General features: G+C 45.1%; 1 protein-coding gene across 1 annotated transcript in view; it reads left to right on the forward strand.

The window, feature by feature from the left end:
• Window positions 1-20,326, forward strand: part of SCUBE2 (signal peptide, CUB domain and EGF like domain containing 2) — a 34,600-nt gene that overhangs the window by 1,940 nt on the left and 12,334 nt on the right. The window contains exons 2-16 of the mRNA XM_058807105.1: window positions 579-701; window positions 1,116-1,241; window positions 3,519-3,653; window positions 8,889-9,014; window positions 9,360-9,476; window positions 10,312-10,401; window positions 11,532-11,648; window positions 12,613-12,735; window positions 14,080-14,196; window positions 16,499-16,621; window positions 17,109-17,225; window positions 17,803-17,889; window positions 18,555-18,659; window positions 19,563-19,718; window positions 20,041-20,244. Of these exons, the coding sequence (XP_058663088.1) occupies window positions 579-701; window positions 1,116-1,241; window positions 3,519-3,653; window positions 8,889-9,014; window positions 9,360-9,476; window positions 10,312-10,401; window positions 11,532-11,648; window positions 12,613-12,735; window positions 14,080-14,196; window positions 16,499-16,621; window positions 17,109-17,225; window positions 17,803-17,889; window positions 18,555-18,659; window positions 19,563-19,718; window positions 20,041-20,244 (1,866 nt within the window). The remainder of the gene's footprint in view (window positions 1-578; window positions 702-1,115; window positions 1,242-3,518; window positions 3,654-8,888; window positions 9,015-9,359; window positions 9,477-10,311; window positions 10,402-11,531; window positions 11,649-12,612; window positions 12,736-14,079; window positions 14,197-16,498; window positions 16,622-17,108; window positions 17,226-17,802; window positions 17,890-18,554; window positions 18,660-19,562; window positions 19,719-20,040; window positions 20,245-20,326) is intronic.

Consider the following 20,326-nt stretch of genomic DNA (forward strand, 5'->3'; position numbering starts at 1 on the left):
ATTTGGCAATGCTGCTGCCCAGACACTACTCTTGTATTAAAAAATAATATTTTACGATTATACATCTGTTAATTGGTAAGTCAGTCTTTTAACTTGTTGGTGGTGACTTTGAAAGCACATTTCAATCCTCTCCCCTTGTTATTTTAAAAATCCTTGGGCTTGCTGCAGGTGATGCATGGATGTGATCAAGAACTCTTTCAATGACTGTTTTTAATCAGAAAGATTGACAATCTCTGATGAATCTCTGTGAACCTATCAGCTGAATTTCACAGAGCATCTAATCCTTACGAGATTGTTTTGGGTGCATTTATAAACTTACAGAAAAGCTTACCATGGGCTTATCTGAATATATCTATAGATATATACAAATATATCTATGTGCAGGTGGAATGTGACAGAAATTGAAGTGCAGATTCTGTCTGCCTGTTTCTGTCCTGGCACACAAAACCACACAGTATTCTTGTGAGCACCACAGAGGGATGCTCAGCCTTGTCATCCCCTCAGGGATGTGCTCAGGAGCCGTGCCCTGCTCTCCTGCTGCTGCTGACATCCCTCCTGAGCCTGCTGTCTTTTCACAGATGTGGACGAGTGTGCCCTGGGGCTGGATGACTGCCACCCAGATGCCATTTGCCAGAACACCCCGAAGCTGTACAAGTGCACGTGCAAAATGGGTTACACCGGCGAAGGCAGGAAATGTGAAGGTAAAAGGAGCAGAGCACAGCGCTCTGTCTGTGCCAGCATGGAGCATTTCTGAGAAAACAGAGCCACTGAAAATGACAAAGGATGGTTTTAAAATCAAAATAGTGATTGTTTTGTCACCTGATTTACTTCTTGTTTACAAAATCAAAGGCAAACCTTGCATGGATTTTCACCTGTTCATTTCACTCAGCCTGATAATGAGTTTGTTCTTTGTGGCCTTAAAAAGCATAAGGTAAAGCTTCCAGGGAGTTTCAGGGCGTTTTCTCAGTCATTCACAAGAAATGCATTAAATATAGTGTGTTTGCAAGACAATGACCATTTTGGACAGCAGTTGCTGCTCACATTTAGGCAGTTACATCCCTGTCTATAACACTCAGGCAAGCATCCATCATACTGACTTTTGCTTTATTCCTTAGACATTGATGAATGTGACAACGACTTCAATGGGGGCTGTGTCCACGAGTGTTTCAACATTCCAGGGAATTACCGCTGCACTTGCTACGACGGCTTCATGCTGGCTCACGATGGCCACAACTGCCTGGGTAAGGGGTGTGCTCAGGGGCAGGGTGGGGAATGCTGGAACACATCCCTGGGCTCACTCAGTGCAGACAGAGGAAATGTTGCTTGTGAGTCTAAGGGTTTTCAGGTATTGAGGTACCACCCCAGTGTGGATCTTTCCCCCCCTCTGTAAATGAGGATAACTGTGCTATGTTTCTGTGGACTGCTTTGGGTTTAAGTGTGCCAAATGCCATCTGTTATTATGCTAAATGAGTTTATATAAAGGAACATGTGCTATCATTGTCCTCTCTGTCCCACAGTTAGCTTAGGATCAGTTGTCAGGTGTGTTTCAAGGCTTAAGGATCTTCTCTCTCAAATCTACTTGTAATTTGGGGGCTTCTCACTCTGAGTATTCCTAAAAGGAGAGGATAACTGGGAGTGTGTGTGATGGAGGCCACTGAAGAGCAGAGGGACTGAGCCTCGAGCTGGTGGAGCTGTCCTGCTTCCTGGGCACCCTGTGTGCTCACCCTGTGCCATTTGTTTTTCCAGGGATGGCTCAGTTTCCCTCTAGTGCTGCACTCCTGTGGAAGTGCCTGACACACCTCCACACCCAGGGCAGTCAGAGGGAGCCTTGCTCTCCCTGCATGATTGCAGCTAATTTGGCTGGCTGCTCCCACTGGTGTGTGGCACATCAGCTGGGGGTCACACCATCCCCAGGCTGTAACTTCTGCAGGGACAAATCAGGAAACTCTGGAGTATTCAGTGGGATTGGGTTGGGTTTTACCTGCTTGCCTGCCCAGCTTTCTGCAGTGTAGGTGGAGGAGAGGCTGAACTCCCCAGCTTCCAAATATCTCAATAAAGTAGAGAGGGAAACAAAATATCTGCGGATGCTTTAAAATAACAGAGCATCCATCTTATTTTTGCGTTTGTGTAAAAACAGAGTGGAGTTCAGCTGAGGTTACCACGAGGGGCTGGATGTGGAGGAGCACGCTGCCCCTGACAATGGCACCAGAGGCCTGTGTGTGTTCTCCTTGTACCCAGGGCATGCTTCAGCTGAGCTCTTTGTGACCACTGACACAACCTAGGCCAAAATCTCCCACCTGCTATGTGGCTGGGGAGCTGCTCAGCATTGCATGGCAGAGCTATAAAATAAAACAAAACAAAATGTCATTGACATACAGCGAGGTTTTTACCACTGATGTGCCAATTTTGAGTTGTGATGTAAACGTTAAATAAATATTTTGGCATGCAGCAAATTGGATCACATCTTCTCTTAATCTGTTTATTTACTTTGTTCACGCCAGGGTTGCCCTCCTCTCACCCTTATTTTTGAAGATCTCTGCTGTGTGCCTGGGTTTAAGCCAAATAGACAATTACTTGTTGGAAAGAGATGATTTTTTTGAAAGCTTTCCAAGGTCTGTAAGACAGAAACATCTGCTGGAGTTCAAATCTGTAGCACTAAAGGCTCGTGGTGGCTGTTTATTCATGATTGTTTGCACATTCACATCGCTGCAGAACTCTAAAATACTCAGCTTCTTTGTGATGGAGATATGTCAGCCGCTCTTTTTCTCCAGCAGGTCACATTCCTTTGCCTCCAATTGCCTTACTCACTGCCTTCAGTGGACATTAAATCTGTTGTAATACTATGTTATGCTTCTTACTAAAAGCCTCTCTTTCTCCTCTTTTTTTTTAAAGACAGCTGTTTTCTACCAGAAATGCAACAATGTTAAATTAAAAACATTGTACTATTAGCCAGGAACGATGAACAGAACAGGGAGCAAACATGGTGTTACAGATGAATTTGCAAATGAGACCAGTGCTTTGCCTCAGCAAGGTTTTGTTCTGTTTTTAAGGGATTGAGTGTTTTTCAGTTCCTGCTAAAAATTTCTGAAAATTAGGCTAGGAGAAGTATTTGGCACTCATGGTTTCAAAAACCTGTGCTTATTAAGGGGTAAAATTCCAAAGAATTAGAGGTTGGGATGGGCATCCTGTTGTTCAGAGGCTTAGCTGAAGATTTTCAACTCTTTGGTTGTGTTGGTTCTCTTGCAAGCAGAGCCCTTCTGTGTTCTCTGGTGTTGTTGAGACTCTGATTGTTGCAAAATCAAGATTCAAACTGCTCCCAGAACTTCTGCTCTTGTCCTTGACTGCAGTCAGTCAAGGGCAGGAGTGATGATGGGCGATGATGTCCCAGGCTTGAGGGAGGAGGATCACAAAGATCACAAACCAAGGGGTGCCTGGGTGCCTCCAGCTGGTGTCTGTCTGTCTGTCTGTGCCGTGGTGAGGGCACCAAGCTCATCTCTGCCTTTCCCTCTCTCTCTCAGACACAGACGAGTGCATGTTCAACAACGGTGGCTGCCAGCAGGTGTGTGTGAACACGGTGGGGAGCTACGAGTGCCGCTGCAAGGAGGGGTTCTTCCTCAGCGACAACCAGCACACCTGCATCCACCGCTCCGAAGGTACCGCCCGCCCTTCTAAACCCCTTCTGAAGGGCTCTCAGGGTTTTCAAAGCTGAGAAGGGGCTGGGAGTCCTGCTGCCTTTGAAAGGAGCAGTGTGTCAGGATGTTCCAAGTGGCTTTGAAGAGCTGCATCCCTTCCTCTCTTTGATGGCGGCTGTGTGTGCGGTGCTGTGCCTGCTGAAGGCTGTGCTGCCGCACCCCGGCTCCCTGCTGCTCTGCTGGGCACCAAAACTCTGCCCCAACCCAGAGAATGGCCCCAAATGCAAGTTCTGGCCATTTTCAGTTACAGGGCAATAGCTGCACTGTCTTCAGATACCTTTTAGATTCCCCGTAGAATGTTTAGGTTTCAGCTGAGAGATTTATTGTTTGTCAGCCCCAAAGGTATTCAAATCTCGTGCTTTGTTTTGAGTGAAACCTTTGTGAAGCGACCTTTGAGAGATCAGAGTCTTGGATATCTGATTAGGCATCAGATGGAACAAAATTATTTTGGATGCCCTCAGGGGATGCTTTAAAGTGGTTGCTCAGATCAGGGAGTTGTCCATTGAACTGTACAGTGAAAATCTCAGTAAGAAGTGCTTAGAGCTGCAAGGCTGTCTTTAATCTATGGCTTATTGTTGGCATAACTATAAGAGGAATCTGAGCATGAATAAACAAATCTCACTCTAAAAAATCCCCAAAGTGAAGAGATCAACATTTGTAGACATATATGGCCATCCACAGATGAGGGTGCTGAGGTGGCTGCCATCTGACAGAGCTGAACTGATCTTCTGTTTGGGTTAAGAATTTGTGTCCTCAGCTCCTCTGGCCCTGTGCTTGGTCCCACAGGGGTCTGGTTCAGCCTGCCACTGCAGGGGCTGGGCCAGGCACAGCAGGGCTGTGAGTTCGTGTGCACCCATGGAGGGGCTCTCTAAGCACTGAAATTGGTTGCTTGAGCTCCTTGTCTTGTCTGATGCTGAGAGGAAAAACTTCCAATTCCTTTTTCATACTTGCTGCTGCTTGAGTGCCTTCTACTCTCTTGAACTGACAGCAGCAGCATTCCCTGTCACCAATATTTGCTCCCTTCTTTGTACCTTTGGAATTCTGTCTCTTTTCTTAAAGATGCATTTAATTTCTCTTAATGTTTTTTTTCCCCTAAAAGGCCCTTTTTCCATAATAACAAACATCCATTAAACATAGGTATTTTTCTTTGAAAGGGAAAACAAAGAGGACAAAAAAGATGGATTTTCCCCATAAAATCTATCTAATAAGATACATCTTTATCAAAACCAGTCTTAAGAAAAAAAACCTCAGCTCACTGTTTTGCCTGATACATTCTTGTTCTTAGTAAAACATTGAGGTGGTTGTTTTGCTTTCTTTGAAAGCCATTTTTTCAGGTTTCATGGTGTGACCCTTTCCTGCCTACCTTACCCCCTCCCCCCTTCATTACTGTAAAGTGCTGCTGAGGATTCCCCACCTTTTTTTACCTTTTTTTACCTTTTTTTTACCTTTTTTTTTCCCTTGGGTGGGCATGTCTGTTGTAAGCCAAATCTCACTTCTTTATCTTTCCCCTCACTTTGTTCTCTGCTTTTCTGCTCATTTCTGGGATTTCTGCTCTCTGCCTCGTGTATGCATTGCTCAGTGTTTGTACTTTGTTGGTTCTGAGACCTCACAGCATTGATCAAAGCAGATTTTGGCTCCTACTGCCTAGACTATCCATTCAGTTTTGCTTCTTATCTGTAAAGTGAGGGGATATTTCCTTCCCTGTCTCCCAGCCCCCTTAAAATTTCCATATATCAATGCCTGGAGCACCTTCCCTGTGGGCTGCAATATTGGCATTTAAACCCACAGGAGCAGAGGGACCTGGAGGTTAAACCACAGGAACTGAGGGTGTCCTGGGAAGTTGTGCACAGTCCTGTTTTTAATCCTTGTTTTCCTGCTGGAATGGGCTGCTCTTCTTCTGTGTGGGAGAAGGAATTACCCAGGGAGGGTGTTAGAGCAGCTGGCAGGGCAGCCATGCATGTGCACCTTGTGTCTGGTTCCACTTGCTCCATAATAGGGAATGCAAAAGCTTGATGGAAAACAGAGTTTTTTGTGAGTAAATACCTGGTGCATCTTTGTGGCTGCCTTTGCTCTAGCTGGCAAATCTTGCTGCTCTCCCTTGTGGTATCTCACAGTCACAGCTGGGCTGGATTGGTGGGAATGGAGGGGATCTGAGGGATGAAAGGCACCTTGGAATCCTGTGTAAACTCACAGGGCACATCCCAGCTGTCCCTGCTGGAGCCTTGGCTGCAGAGAGCAGGGAGAGCTGGGGAGCTTTTGGGGAGAAATTGCCTTAACACAAGGATGAAAGACTAAAGCACTCCTGGGATGTCCTGCTCTGATGCTCTGCTGATGCTCCTCACCATTTTTCTGTTCTCTCAGAATGTCTGGTAGCTCTTTGCATCCTCTCTCTCTGTCCTGCAGAATGCCTGCTTGAGCCTGCCCTAACCATGTAGGCCTTAATGCTCTTAGCAGATGGGGAATGTTGTCCTGACACCTTCTGTGCAAAAAAATACAAATATTTAAACCCAGATCATACATGTAAGAGATTAATTTAGTGTGACCTGATAGGGAAATACTGCTGGCTTTTTTTGCCTGCATTCTGCCAGTGACAGGAGTGCTCAGGTTTCCTGGTAACTTCAAGAAGGTCCTGTCATCAGAAAGGTCCCACCTGGCTCAGGATCTGCTCAACCACAAAGGCACTGGAGTCACCTCTCCTGGCTGAGTGGGACAATCCAGAGCCATCCATCCCAGGATATTTGTGGGTCAGTAGGGCAGAGTCTCTTACAGCACAAATTGTGTGTCTGGGAAGTGTGTGGGGAGATTTGAGCAAAATCTGCTTGGGGTTTGTTTGTGGAGCACAGTCTGCCATTGCAACAGCACTGGAACAATGTGACCTGGGAGACTGTGTGTGCACCAAGGGGTTTGCAGCCACACAGCATTTATGGCTTTACAGACATCTCCTTAATAATACAACCTTGTAAAAGGGGGCTGAGAGAGATCTACCAGCTTTGGAAACAAGAGCAGTCCCAAAGTAAATGCTGGAATGTGTGGATGTGGGTATCCTCTATGGAACTGCCTTTTAGGTCAGCCAGATTCTGGTGGGTTTGGTGGAGTACCTTGTTCCACAATGGATACCTTGTTATTAAAATCCATCCTGGTCTGGAAAGCACAGTTTGAGCTTTCTATGGAGACCTGATTGAAGTCTGCTCCCTCAGAATGGAGCAATCCCAAATGGAGCATATAAACCATTTGTTTGGTGCCAGTGAACTTTACCAAAGTACCTGCTTGAGCAGTTTCCCCTTTGGTAGCTCAATAGAGACAAAAGAATAACTTTGTTGACAGAAACTAAGCTGCTAATTCTCTTAATGCTCTCTAACCCCTCCGAGCTAACAGAGCAAACCATGCTGCATGCTTAAGAGCAGAACTTTGACAAAAACACCAGAGCTAATGAGGCTAATTTGTGGCCTCATGGGTTGTCTCCTTCCTTGACTGACACAATAATGGGTGACAGCTTTCCTGTGGGCTCCTTGGGCTGTGCCTGTGTGCTGCAGGATTTGGAGCCTCATTGTCTTGCTGGACTTGTGTAGAGCCCTCACTGTGGGAAAGGAATCAAAAAGCCAGCAGAGCAGAATAATCTGGGCTCTGCAGTGTCCATTCTTTTGTTGCTTAAAGCTGTCTTAATAGAGAAAGGGTCCTGTAGCTGGTGCTCCAGGGGGTGAGAATAGCAGTGTGGAGAAAGGACCTAATTGAAGTGGAGTGGAATAATGGTGACCTCTGCCTCACAATGCAGGGGGTTTGCTTCTCTTGGTAGTAAGGCTGAAAAAAGGGCTGGGTAAGTTTAAAAAATATACAGGGTGTGGAACTGACAGTCCCTTTCCTGCAGCATGGTCACCCTTGCTGTTCTGCTTCTGACTGTACCTCTGCTCAGCTCCAGAGAAGTTCCCTGGGGTGGAGTGGGATCAGCCCTGGCAGCCAAAGAATGTTCCACCTGGTCTTCATAAATGGAATGTTCTCACTGGGAAGAAAGAGCACTTTGGTGTAACTTGTCCTTTTAAGGGATCCAAATGTGCCCAGACAGAGAATTTGATGGTAAAGGTGTGCTCTCTGTACACCCAAGGACAGCATTGAGATGTCCTCTCTTTGCTGGTTTTGTAGAGGACTCCATCAAAACCCTGTGGTATTCTGTTAAAAGCACACCTCTTTGTTTAATTTGGTCTGTTGATGCCATTGGGTAACTCAGCCAGCTGCTGGGTGTTGTTGTGTTGTGTGTGTGCAGGCTGCACCACCTTCTTGCAAATGGCAAAGACACTGCTTGCACTGAGCTATGGAGCAAGGGGAAAGAAGCTCTGGCAATAATTTTAGAAACTACTCCTCCCTGTTTAATTGACTTTATATTTTTTTGCAAAGGCCAAGAAAAGCACTTTGGCAATTAAATGCTGTGCACGAGCTGGCAGAGATAAAAATGGCAGGAGGTGTAGCAAAGGAAATCCAGTCATTAGTGTCACATTGGTTCTTCATTTGGTTAAAGCAGACACTAGCACTAAATTCTGCCTAACTGGGAAGATGTGTAGAAATACAGAACACTGTGATAATACCCAGTGAGGTTATCTTGGGTGGTGTGTACTGAAATCAGTAAAAAAAAAAAAAAAAAAGAAAAGAAAATGGTTAACAATAAAGAGAATTAATGTATAGCATGCGTGCAATCTGCATGTTGGCCTGCTCTGAGATAGGACTCAACACTTGGTCACTGCTGAGATAGGTTATGGCTCTGGGAATTTGCTTTGTAAGCCAGGAATTGAAATTGGGTTGAGCCCTGTGATTGCTGTTCTAAACATTCCTGTGTCAGCAGGCTGCTTTTTTCAGCAGAGAAATAGGAACTTCATTTTAGACTTGGACATTGCCACTTTTGTAAAAGGAATGAGGAGGTTTTATGAACACCTGGAAGTATAAAGTGAGAGCATTGGATGAGAATGCAGGTGCTGTACAAATCTGTGGATGTTGCTCTTTGACCTTGCAGTCAAAGAAATGATCACAGAAGGGTTATTGACTTTGCAGGACTGGACTCACTGCCTTTCCTCTCTGAAACTTCTTGTCCCAACCCTGCAGGGCCTTCCCAGAGCCAGAGGCTCAGTCTGTGTGTGTTGAAGTGACCTTGTTGCTTGCACACAGGGCTGCTGAGGGTGCTGATGCTCTGGCACCTTTCCTGTTTTACAGAAGGCATGAGCTGCATGAACAAAGACCATGGCTGTGCCCACATCTGCAGAGAAACACCCAAAGGAGGAGTTGCCTGTGAATGCCGACCGGGATTTGAGCTGTCTAAGAACCAGAGGAGCTGCATTTGTAGGCAACATTCTGCATGTGCTTATGGTTCCCAAAGTGAACAGTGAGATGGGGCTTGGTGTGTTTTAGCTAACATGGCACACCTGAGCTGTGTGTGTTTGAACTGAACCAGAATTGGTGTCTTTTCTGGGCACTGTCACACAGGTCTGTTGATTGCTGTGTGTCTGTAGTTTGGGACTTGTGCCATCAGTCATAACACCTGGAAGTTCAGCTCCATGAGGGAGCTGTGCAGTGTCTCACAGTGCCCTTCAGGACAGGGCTGCACTGCATGCTCAGGTGGCAGTGGGACAGCACAGGGTCCCTCAGAAGTGCTGGAAGTGAGAGTGCCCTGTGTTTTCTCCCCAGTGACATGCAACCACGGGAATGGGGGCTGCCAGCACACGTGTGACGATGCTGAGCACGGGCCTGTCTGTGGATGCCACCCCAAGTACGTCATGCACCTGGATGGCAAAACCTGCCTGGGTCAGTATGCACTGCAGGGAAGGGCTTTGCTGGGGATCCCCAGCTCCAGGGGGTGTGGTGCTGCTCTGTGGGCAAGATTAGTGCTCCTCATAATGGTATGGCTAGAAAATGTCAAGGAGTTCAAAATGAAGGAACCTGATAGTGCATGGGTGAGTTGGGTGGGTCCAGGCAAGTTATGCTTCCCTATTTAAGCAGCTACCTAATGCTGTTGCAACCTGTCATTATCACTGGTCCCCCTGAAACAGGAGGCCTGTCACTAACCAAAGCAGGTTTCCTTCCCTCTGGGACATTTTAGGTTTATTTTCTTCAGTAGTGTGAGCAAGGAATACTTCTGTAAAAACTGGGACTTTGAAATCAATTAATGTGTAGTTTTGGCAAGGCAGTTATCCAGTAAAGAAAGCACTTAAGATTTATAAACTCTTGCAGTCTCTGGGAGAGTTTGTTGTCTGTTGATTGAAATCAAATGCTGAGGCATGACTGGCTGGTTGTTGTAATTAGCCCACGATGGATGATGACAGGGCACTCCTAACAGAGCAGCTCCATCAGCTCTTTCATCTTGCTGCTGTTCACTACATCTGTAGCACATCTTTTGTTTTGTTAAGGACACTGAAGCAAACATGGCTTGTAAGGAAGCCACAAAAGCAAAACATTCTCATGGTTTTGACTGAAGGGTCTTCATGATTTTTATTACTACTTGCTCTTGAAAAATAACTTATTTCTGCTTGGTCAGTTCTGACTGTCCCTGATTCAGTGTGTGATGGAGCTCTTTGTGTGTGTTGGATGTCAGATGAGTCAGGGCACCTTTACTCACTTGCTTTTTTCATGCTCCTTACAGAGAGGGAAGAAGCTGCTGTTGAAGTTTCTGAGGGAAACACCACAGCAGCAGCTGATGTGGACAAGAGAGTGAAGCGGCGCTTGCTTATGGGTAAAAGTGCTGATCCAAAATAATTCTGCTGCTTGTTGAAACCTTTTAGACTGAAGAATTAGTGTGGGGCTTTTTTGGGGTTTTTTTTTATGATTACCTGCAGCTCTGGGCTGAATTCTGCCTAAGATGATCCACTCTCTCTTCAGGAAATAATGTTATTCCCTAGTGTTCAGACATGTAATGAATAGCCTTGTTTTCAAAAAGAACGACAGAGGAAGAAAGAAGATGCATTCTGTCTTTCCTTGGAGATTGGATACAGCCTGCCAATACTGCATGTGAGATGAGAGACTGGGAAGGAATAAACCAGTAAAGTTCTCAAAACTTGGCAATAAGTAGCATATGCTTGATGCTGCAGAAAATGAGGATACAGAGCTAGAAAGTAGATTTCAAAAAGCAGACATAAAAAAGCATTCTTTGCAGCTCTCTCAATCAATACATGCAATGTAAAATTGTATTTGTCCAGCCAGTTAAACTAACTGAGGTAGTTAGACTGATGACAAGAGGATGAATTCAAAAAAGAGTGAGTTATTTCTGTTTGGTTGGATGTGAAGGACTGTGTTTAGGAGTGCTCACTATCAAGGTTTGGTGAGATTCAGGCATGGTTGGCATAGCAGGGAGTTTGTTAAGGATAGTTAGTAAGTAAGGACAGTTAGTAAGTTAGAGGAACAAACTTTGGTGGGAATGGCACCTGGGCTCCCAGGCTGAGGGAATGCTCATGGGGGTGTTACCCACCATGGCTGGGAGCATGGGCAGTAGGGAAGAGGAGTTGGGAGGGACTCAAGAAAACTCATTTAGTAGTGCTGAGTGTAACCTGGTGTCTCATTGGTGGGAAGTGTCAGGGGATCAGCCAGAATCCACTGTGGGCATAAGGAACCTGACTGGCAGTAACAGATTCATCACCAAGGAGCAGGGATTTGTGTTTCAGACACAAAAGGAATGCATTTTGGTTTGTAGAGTTCCCACAAAAAGCCTGGAAGTAGCTGAGGCAGGGATTTTGCCAACACGTGTATTTAGCAGTTGCTGGTGTGTTCTGGGCTGAGTGTTTGAATAGCAGTGTGTTGGGGCTGTGCCTTGTGTGCCACGGTGTTTCTGGTGCCACTGCGGTTTCCCTGAGCTGTGTCTCGTTGCAGAGACGTGCGCGGTGAACAACGGCGGCTGCGACCGCACCTGCAAGGACACCTCCACCGGAGTGCACTGCAGCTGCCCCGTGGGCTTCACCCTCCAGTTCGATGGCAAGACGTGCAAAGGTGGGCTTTGTACCCCTGCTAGGTGTTCCCAGGCCCTGCAAGATACACATCTCCAAACAGAGGCAGCCCAGAGGAAAGCTGCTGTGTGCGGTCTGACCGCAGGAAGGATTGCACAGGGGTAGAGGCCGTGCTTTGCTTCACATCAGGGGTATCGTGCAGAGAATCTCTTCTTCTCTGCCCTCCCACTCTCCACTTCCACCTCCTGTGCCTCGTTTTCCAGAGGTCAGGTTTGGGAGAGCTGAACCAGCAAACAGAGGTCAGCACTGGCAGGTGTGGGTGCTCACAGGTACCCAACAGCCTGGCTGGGCATCAGGAGAGCTGGTGAGTAAACACCAGTGTGTAAACAGGGATGTGTTTTATAAATATGCACTGCTCCAAGCAGCTCTAATGAGAGCTCTGGCAAGCAGCAAAGGCACGATTAGGTTGTATATTATATTGCTTTTCCAGTAATTAGATGTTAAGGCTGTTCTGCTAAGTAAAAATGATGAAATCCCCAGGCCCGAGTCAATTAATATTAGATAAAGGCCTCATTCTAATGTTGCCATGAAAAGGACGGGGTAGTTCAGGAAGTCTCTGCCTGAGATTTCTGCAGGGCTTACAGAAAGGAAATGGAGAGAATGTTTAAAATACTGAAACCTCTTAGAGAGCCTTGGAGCCAAAGTGTTTCCAAACATAACTTAGGGAATGGTCTTTTATGAATGCATTACCCAACTGCAACTGGCAGGAATACATTAAATGAGAGCAAATAACACTGTCCTGGGGCTGAATGGGCTGGATCATTCTTAAGAGTTGGATCTGATCTTCCTTCCTTCCTTAATTTGTGGGAGTCTCACCAGATTTTGTTTCTGGGCTCCTCCAAGTGACTGGACATGACTATTTTCTGAATCTGGCAGTGGGAGTAGGTTGAGTGCTGAAGCTCTGTGTTAATTTGCTGAAGCCTTTTTTTGGTTTTGTTTTGTTACAGATATTGATGAATGCCAGTCCAATAATGGAGGTTGTGATCATTTCTGTAAAAACACTGTTGGCAGTTTTGATTGCAGCTGCAGAAAAGGATTTAAATTATTAACAGATGAGAAGTCCTGTCAAGGTATGTGCACTGGAGAGACAATGGTACAACAAAAGTAGGACAAATCAGCGTGGCTTGGACATCTACTACAATGATGAAGTGATAATGGACTCCAGAATAATTTCTGTTCCTCAGTTTGAATTTTTTTCTTCTGAAACAGCTGTTGAGTTAATACAGTTGGCTTGATGCTATTGTAGGAGATAAGTTTAATGGCACAGTGAGCTATTATCTGGAAGGGACAGAGACAACATCATATTAAAAAGCTCTCTATGAGGTTAATGCTTCCCCCCGCCTTGATGATCTTAAAATAATTTACAGGGAAAATTAGGCAATGTCTCTCTCTCCATTTTCCTGACTGATTCACCATTGCAGTGAAACTATTATTTCTTAATAGGATATTTAGTTGCCATGAGCTCATTATTAAAGGAAAAAGATATGATGTGATCTCTGAAATTATGGGTCTGTAGACAGAATGGAATCTCTGTTCCCTAAAACATCATGGAGCATTTGCTTTTGAGGATGACATGGATTTTCCTGTGAGACTCACAAAGCATATTTGCTTTGCTCTATAGTGGTTTGTACATATAGATTTAGCAATTCTATTTAAGCTGCTTAAATGCACAAAAAATGTGAAGATCAAAATGGTCTGTGCTTGTGGAAAAGCAACAGGATGAAACAATGTCAATTGAGTCAGCCAAGTGGTGAATTATGTGATTTCCTAGGCAACCAGATGACATTAAAGGTGAATTTCAGAAAACTGAACTGACCAAGAGAAAGTAATTTTCACCTGAGTTTTTTTGTGCATTCTTATCCCTTATAAATAGGCAAAGAAGGACAACTATTTATATGGAAAAACTTACTGTATAAACATCTGATTTTTGAGATTTTTTTGGATTTTATTTAAATGAAATCTGTTTATGACTGTATCTTAAAGCCTTCCATCTCCCTTTTGTCCCTGTCACTTCTGTTGCTTTCCCTAGCCTGTTTCAGAAGTGATATCATGCTTCATGCCAAAGCCCGAGAAAAAAGACTGATGAAAAGTGCTAGTGAAGTTGATGTAAACTTTTTGTGTGTCTTGCAATGTTCTTACCTGGCATGCAAAATATACTAGCACAGAAATTTTTGGTGCTTTTGATGGTATAATGAATGTTCATTCTCAGGGAGCACTGTGATTTTCAGCAGACCTCAATCAGGCGCTGTATGTTCAAATAGAACTTCATTTAGGGAGGAAAAAACAGAGGCAATACTTTTACTTTCTAAGTAGAGTGATCCTAATGAAATAAGAGTTTTCAGCTGCAGGCTCTCAGGGCTCCCTGGGCAGCCTGGGGGGTGCTGATGTCCCTCTGTCCCCTTTGTCCCCTGCAGACATCGACGAGTGCTCCTTCGAGCGCGCGTGCGACCACACGTGCACCAACCAGCCCGGCGCCTTCCAGTGCTCCTGCAACAAGGGGTATGCCCTCTATGGCTTCACCCACTGTGGAGGTGAGTCACAGACACAGCACAGACCCTGGCACAGGCACAGCCTCCCCCTGCCCTGCAGGACACACACTGCGGCAGACCCAGGTGTCCTACGGAGCAAATTTTACCCCTTGCTGTGATAATGAGACACAGGAAAAGGAGGAACTGATCCTGCTCATTCCTGGCTTTGCTCAAGCGATTTTTGCCTTTACACCCTGCATGCAAAAGGGACCTGTAGCTATTAGGAGAAACTGATGGGTTTTGTGCTTGGATCTAAAGTCCATAATTCAATGTTCACATGCAGAAGAATCATTGACTTCAGTGAAAAGTCACTGGAGTAGGGCTTGAACAGGAAGCTCTGAATGACTCTGAAAATTACAATTCTGCAGGTGCATGTGTCAGGTCCTCATGTGATGTAGGCTGGAATTTAGCTGATGTAGTGCCACTTTGCACTGGCCAAGATTAATACTCTTAAATTTTTATGTCTTTCCTACAAGGAAAGAGCAAGTTGTTCATAGAAGCTCAAATATTTGACGAATTCCCAGAATTAACATGAGGAAACATGAATAACTGGGACACTAAATGGAATCAAGCTTGTTTTATATAAGCTTTAGGCAAGACCTTAGTGAGTCCAAAGTTTACTAAATTCTTAGTAAGACCTGTTTATTTCTGAGGCAGAATGAGCACAGTTGGAGATAACAATTCAGAAATCCCTGTGTGCCTGTCTGTTCTACCCTCTGCCTCTAGAAATTCTGCAAATAAATTACAGAGCTACAACATCACCGTGTTTTATCCTGATGAAATGGGAACTTATCTGGATAAGGAATAGCTCTACTTAGTAAGAGACAACTTCTGATTAATTCCTCTGCATTAATTCAATTTCTTTTGGCTACCAGTGAGGAAAAGGAGTTGTAATTTTGCTGTTGGCTGCTAATTGGCCTTTTCTTGTCATACCCCTGTGCAGAAGATGTTAATTAATCCTCATACCACAGTAAGTCCCTCATTGACTGGCAATCACAGGCTGGTCAGAGCTGATAGGACACTCAGAATACACCTTCTGACCTCTGTGGGAGAAGTCAGTAAGTGCTGAAGATAAGAGGTTGGAATCATAAGAAAAGGTAAATGAAAACCAAAGATTTGTGGTATTTTAGGTAGCAGTACCAGTTTAAGGTGTTGCCTTCTTTCTCCATTATTCCTCTGCTTCTCATTCCTACCCCTGCTGTCTCAGTTCTGTTAAAAGCACATTTCCCCCAAATCAGATTGGTTTTGTAATGTGTTTCACAGTGTTTTCTAACAAATTGTCACTTAGAGGGTGTCCAGTCTGGGGACAGCAGTGACTGGAACTTAGCAGCATTGAGATAAGTGTGTGTGGAAGCAGGTACCCTCAGATGGACAAACGTGATGGGGCTTTGATCAGGCTTCCTGATGGCAGCTTTCTGGGTTTGTGTACAATTGCCATAAAGCCCTGGGAGAGAAGGGAAGCCCTCCTCAGGGTGCATCTGAGCAGCAAAGACAGAGACCTTTGCATTTCCCTTTGTTGAAATTCATGAGATTCCCATTGACCCATTTCTGCAGGCAGTCAAGGTCCCTCTGAATAGTGGCACAACCATCTGGTGCATCGGCCACTCCTCCCAGTTTTGTCTCATCTGTGACCTTGCTGAGGGTGAACTCTTGTCCCACCATGCAGGTTTAATGAGGAGGATAAATTGCACTGGCCCCAGTGCTGACCCTGCATGCAGCACTGCTCAATGCTGCATCCTGCAGCAGCATGCAAGGGTGCACCAGAGGCAGCATGTGCTGTGCTGGCAGTAATTTCTCCTCCTCTTGGCATTTCCTGGGCAGGACAAGGCTCCAAAATTGGATAATTGGCCAAAAGAGACAGGAAGGACACAATGGTGGTGTTTGCCCAAAGAGCCAAAGTGTTCCACAGTAGTTGCATCTATCAGAGCACTTTGGAGCATTGGTCAGTGTGAATCCTGCCCTGTTCTCTGTTTTTATTTAAAATTAGAAATTTTAATTAACCAGGCACAGTGCAACACAGATTTGACTTGATCTGCTTTTCTTAGAGTTGATTTGTTATCATGTTGCTGAGGCTGGATATTGTTTAATTATGAGCCACCAGTATCTGGTCTGCTTTGATATTTATCCAGGGATTTCCATGAAGACAAACTGTTTCTCTTGAAACTGGGTGTCCAGGTAGCATCCCTGAAGAGTCTCTTCAAGACCCTACTGAGCAGTTTTTGTGCCCACATTTACCTGGTGGAATTGCAGTGCATAACTTTGGGAAGAGCAACTTTTTAAAAGCACCCTTACCTTTGCTCTGCAGATATTAATGAATGTAGCATCAACAATGGTGGCTGTCAGCAGCTGTGTGTGAACACACTGGGAGATTATGAATGCCTGTGCCAGCCTAACTACAAGCTACACTGGAATAAAAAGGACTGTGTTGGTAAGGTGTCTAATAAATACATTTCTGCTCCTGATGTGTCTGGTGGGCCATGTGGTTACAGTCAAATTTGATGGTCTGTCCCGTTAAGTGGTGTGAGTCATTGTTCCTGGTATTCTGCTTTAATTTTTAGCAAGGCATCATGGTAGTGATGTTGAAACTCATGAAAACAAACAGCAAACCAACCCCAAAAACAGGAGATACTTTGAGGGATTTTGATGCTTTCTGCTTTCCTTCCTGTGCTTTTATCTAGCTTGTTCTTCTATTTCCTTTTGTTCCTCTGCATGAGAAGGCTTGCTCATGATAAAGGAAGTTTCTTTTGTGGTGTGATCTTCCAGTGATTTTATTTGGCTAGAAGTTTCTGTCTGAACAGCATATTAATTGCATGGGTGCTCTCAGGTCCTGGCTACAAAAGCAGCTGCATGCTGATTTATTGGTAGGGTGAAGGTGGATGTTTTAATCCTGTGAGTGTTTGTTTTATCCTATTCAGAGACAAAAGATCCCTTGTCTGATAGTGTGTCACCCAAGGTGCTGCTGCACTGCATCAAGAGCGGTGGGAGTGACAGATGCTTTTTGAGCTGCTCTCCAGATGTGCAGGTGTTCTCTGGTAAGTCAGAGCTGACAGAACTGAGCACGTGGTTCTGTACACAGTGTAGGGGAGGCCAAACTCATCCCTGTCAGGAAAGCCCCAAGAAGCAGTCAATAAACAGAGATCTCTCCTCTTTCACTGCAGATAATAAAGGGCTGTATCCCTGGCAGTGTCCAGGAAAGCCCCTCTTTCCTTGTCTTTTATAACCACACTCTACCCTCAGATTCCCTTCTCACAAGTTTCTTTTTGAAGCTGGGGAGGATGGGGAGAATTCTCTGTGCTCCCTGGGCCATTCCTTAATTGGCCCTGAGAGGCACTGGTGAATGGGGCCAAGGCATTCCAGCCCTGTGTGGGGTCTGGGATTTTGCCCACACAGCCCCTCCATCCCACAGGACTCAGTGCTGCTTATGGCACTGATGCCCTTTTCCTGAATCCTTTGAATGGCTTAGGAAGAGACAAGCTGTAATGTGGAGTATTGTATGAACAACATTGTGTGTTGATGCCAGTCAACGAATTCACAGTGTGTTTTGTGCTGCAGGAGTCCTCAGTGTGTGCACTGTGCCTGCGTTTTACTGTCTGTCTGTCTGTCTGTTAGGAACACAAGATGCCTACACCCTCACCTGTGGCAGGTCCTCTCAGCTTAAGAAAAAGCAGCAAAGTGCAAATGCTTCCAGCTGGCTGGGTAATCACCACATTTACTGTTACATAGTTTGACTGATTTATTTTCTTTGATAACTGTGAAACAAAGGTATTTCTCTTGACTTTCCCCCTCCTGTTATAATCTATTGCTCTTTTCCTTCCTCTTGCTCATGATTGTAGTTCATGATTGCTGCAGGAAATTCCCTTTATACTGCTTCATCAGCATCATTCAAACTGAGACTTAAAAATAAAGAAAAAGTGAAATAAACACTTAGGCCAGGAATTATGTCTCCTTTTAGTCTTCCACACCTGGACAGTGTTGGCAACACACAATGTGTTTAGGTTGAGCTGTTGGACTGTAAAGTTTAGAAGGCATTTACAGCTATAGACATAAACTATTTTCTGAAATGATTTGGAGTATCTCCTTTGATTTCAGCTCACCCTTATTTAATTCACCCAGTAGTAGGTCTGGTCTTTCTCTGTCTCTCACTTTTTCCCCCCCCCCCAATAAAATGTACTACCCATCATTCTAATTCCAGTTGTGAACCAGCCTCACAGCAGGAGAGTTCTGACATCTCATTAGGTTTTCTGTGATGATCACTTCATATCAGCATATTTTTCTTAGTCATCATTGTGGTGTACATTAGGGCTATCTCAATTTTCTACTCCTTTTTTTAAAATAATGTGTTTCATTGTTTCTTCCTGAAGATGCTTCAGCCATCAAGATAAGCGTAACCTTTAAATTAAATGAAGGAAAATGTAGTCTGAAAAAGACTGAGATGTTTCAAGAAGGTCTGGAGCAGATGATACCAGGTATGGATATAAAAATGCAGGTAAGGAGGTTAGAGCCAAAGCTCAGGGGTCAAGTGCTTTCCAGATATGAAGTACACCACAAGCAAAGCATAGATGACTGAAGGTTTTCCGTTCTTCACTTCTTCCTGCTTGGCCATGACTCTTGCAACAGTTATTTCAGATCCCAGGATTTCCTTGTGCCATCCTCATAGTCCTGCTAGGAAAGCCCTTATCATTTTTTTGTTCGCAATACTGCTGATAAATTCTCAGTAAAACCAACCATACTTTTTTAAAATTTGATTCCTTCCTTTTCTTCCTCTTTTTATCTTTCTCTTCTTTCCTTTCTCACCTGCTCCTTGCTGTCTGGTGCCTCATTGAAAAATCTCCTGACCTTTATGCTGACTCTATTGTCATAGGGTTATTCCTCTTGTCTCTTGTCTTCCTTTCACTCTTCAGCAGCCCCAGATGGATGCAGTGGGGTCAGCTCTTCCATCTGCTCCAAAGCAGAAAGAATAGGCTGGGAATTCACAAAGTCAGCAGAAAATTAGTAGGACTACTTTAAAATATAAAAGAAAAAATGGGGAAAGGAGTCATTAAACGATATGATGAATCAGTGTCAGACTGTTTGTCCTTAGCAGAGTAGCAGTGAGGAACTGTGCTGAATGCTCAGTGACAAGTTATGTACTCCAGAACCAGAGCTTATTATGGGTGTTTCCTTTGCCAAAACCTTATTTCCTCATTGAAGCCATGAGAATGGTCTTGACTCTGTGAGGGTGCACCAGGTAAGAGCCTGGCCAAACTGCTCTTTCACTGGCCAGTGGAGGTGATGGTTTGCTCCTCTTTAACTCTTCATGATGATCCACTGGTGAATGTTCAATAACAGGCCTGGCCAAGCTTTTGCTTCCTTTGATTTTGTTCATGCAGAGAGACAAAATTCAGTAATGGAGAGCTTCCACTATGTAAACCTAACATGCAGCTCTGGCAAGAAAGTCCCTGGAGCCCTCAGTAGACTGGCAGCGACCAGAGAGATTTTTATCACCGCGGACTTTGAGCTTGAGACGAGCCGGAAGGAGGTGACAGGTTGGTTGGGAAATAATTCCAGGTGCGCTTTGAAGCTTCTTGCCGTTTGCTCCTTAATTCCTGTATTTTTCACTTCTGCCTGTATGCAAAATGATGATAAAAAGTATCTCCTGTTTTGAACATTATTTCACTGCTTCAGAAAGAGTGAGGCATGGGGATAGCTCCAAAGACCCAAGAGCTGCCCAGTGTATTTGTCCTTGAGGATTTCACACTTGTTCCCAGAAGTCTGTTTCTCAGTGGTTTGAGTTGGTTGGTGATTGGAATTGGGTGGGACCTGTGCACAGTCACTCAGGGCACCCCTTTCGCCCCCGGTGCTTTTCAGACACGTGCGACGTGCGCTGTGCCCGCAAGAAGACGGAGAAGCGGTTCCGGAAAACCATCCGCACCCTGCGCAAGACCGTCAGCAGGGACCAGTTCCGCGTCCGCCTCTCGGGCGCTGACCACGAGGTGGCCAGGAGGACTCCCAGGCCCTCAGAGCCACAGCAGGCCTGTGGTGGGGGACAGCTGCACCCGGGGCTCAGATGTGGTGAGTTGGGAGGGAGCTGGGCATGATGGAGCGCCTCCCGTGCTCCCTGCTTTGCTCGGGCATGGGGGGATCGGGGTTCACC

The sequence above is a fragment of the Ammospiza caudacuta genome, chromosome 6 (assembly GCF_027887145.1).
Source record: "Ammospiza caudacuta isolate bAmmCau1 chromosome 6, bAmmCau1.pri, whole genome shotgun sequence".
NCBI lineage: Eukaryota > Metazoa > Chordata > Aves > Passeriformes > Passerellidae > Ammospiza > Ammospiza caudacuta.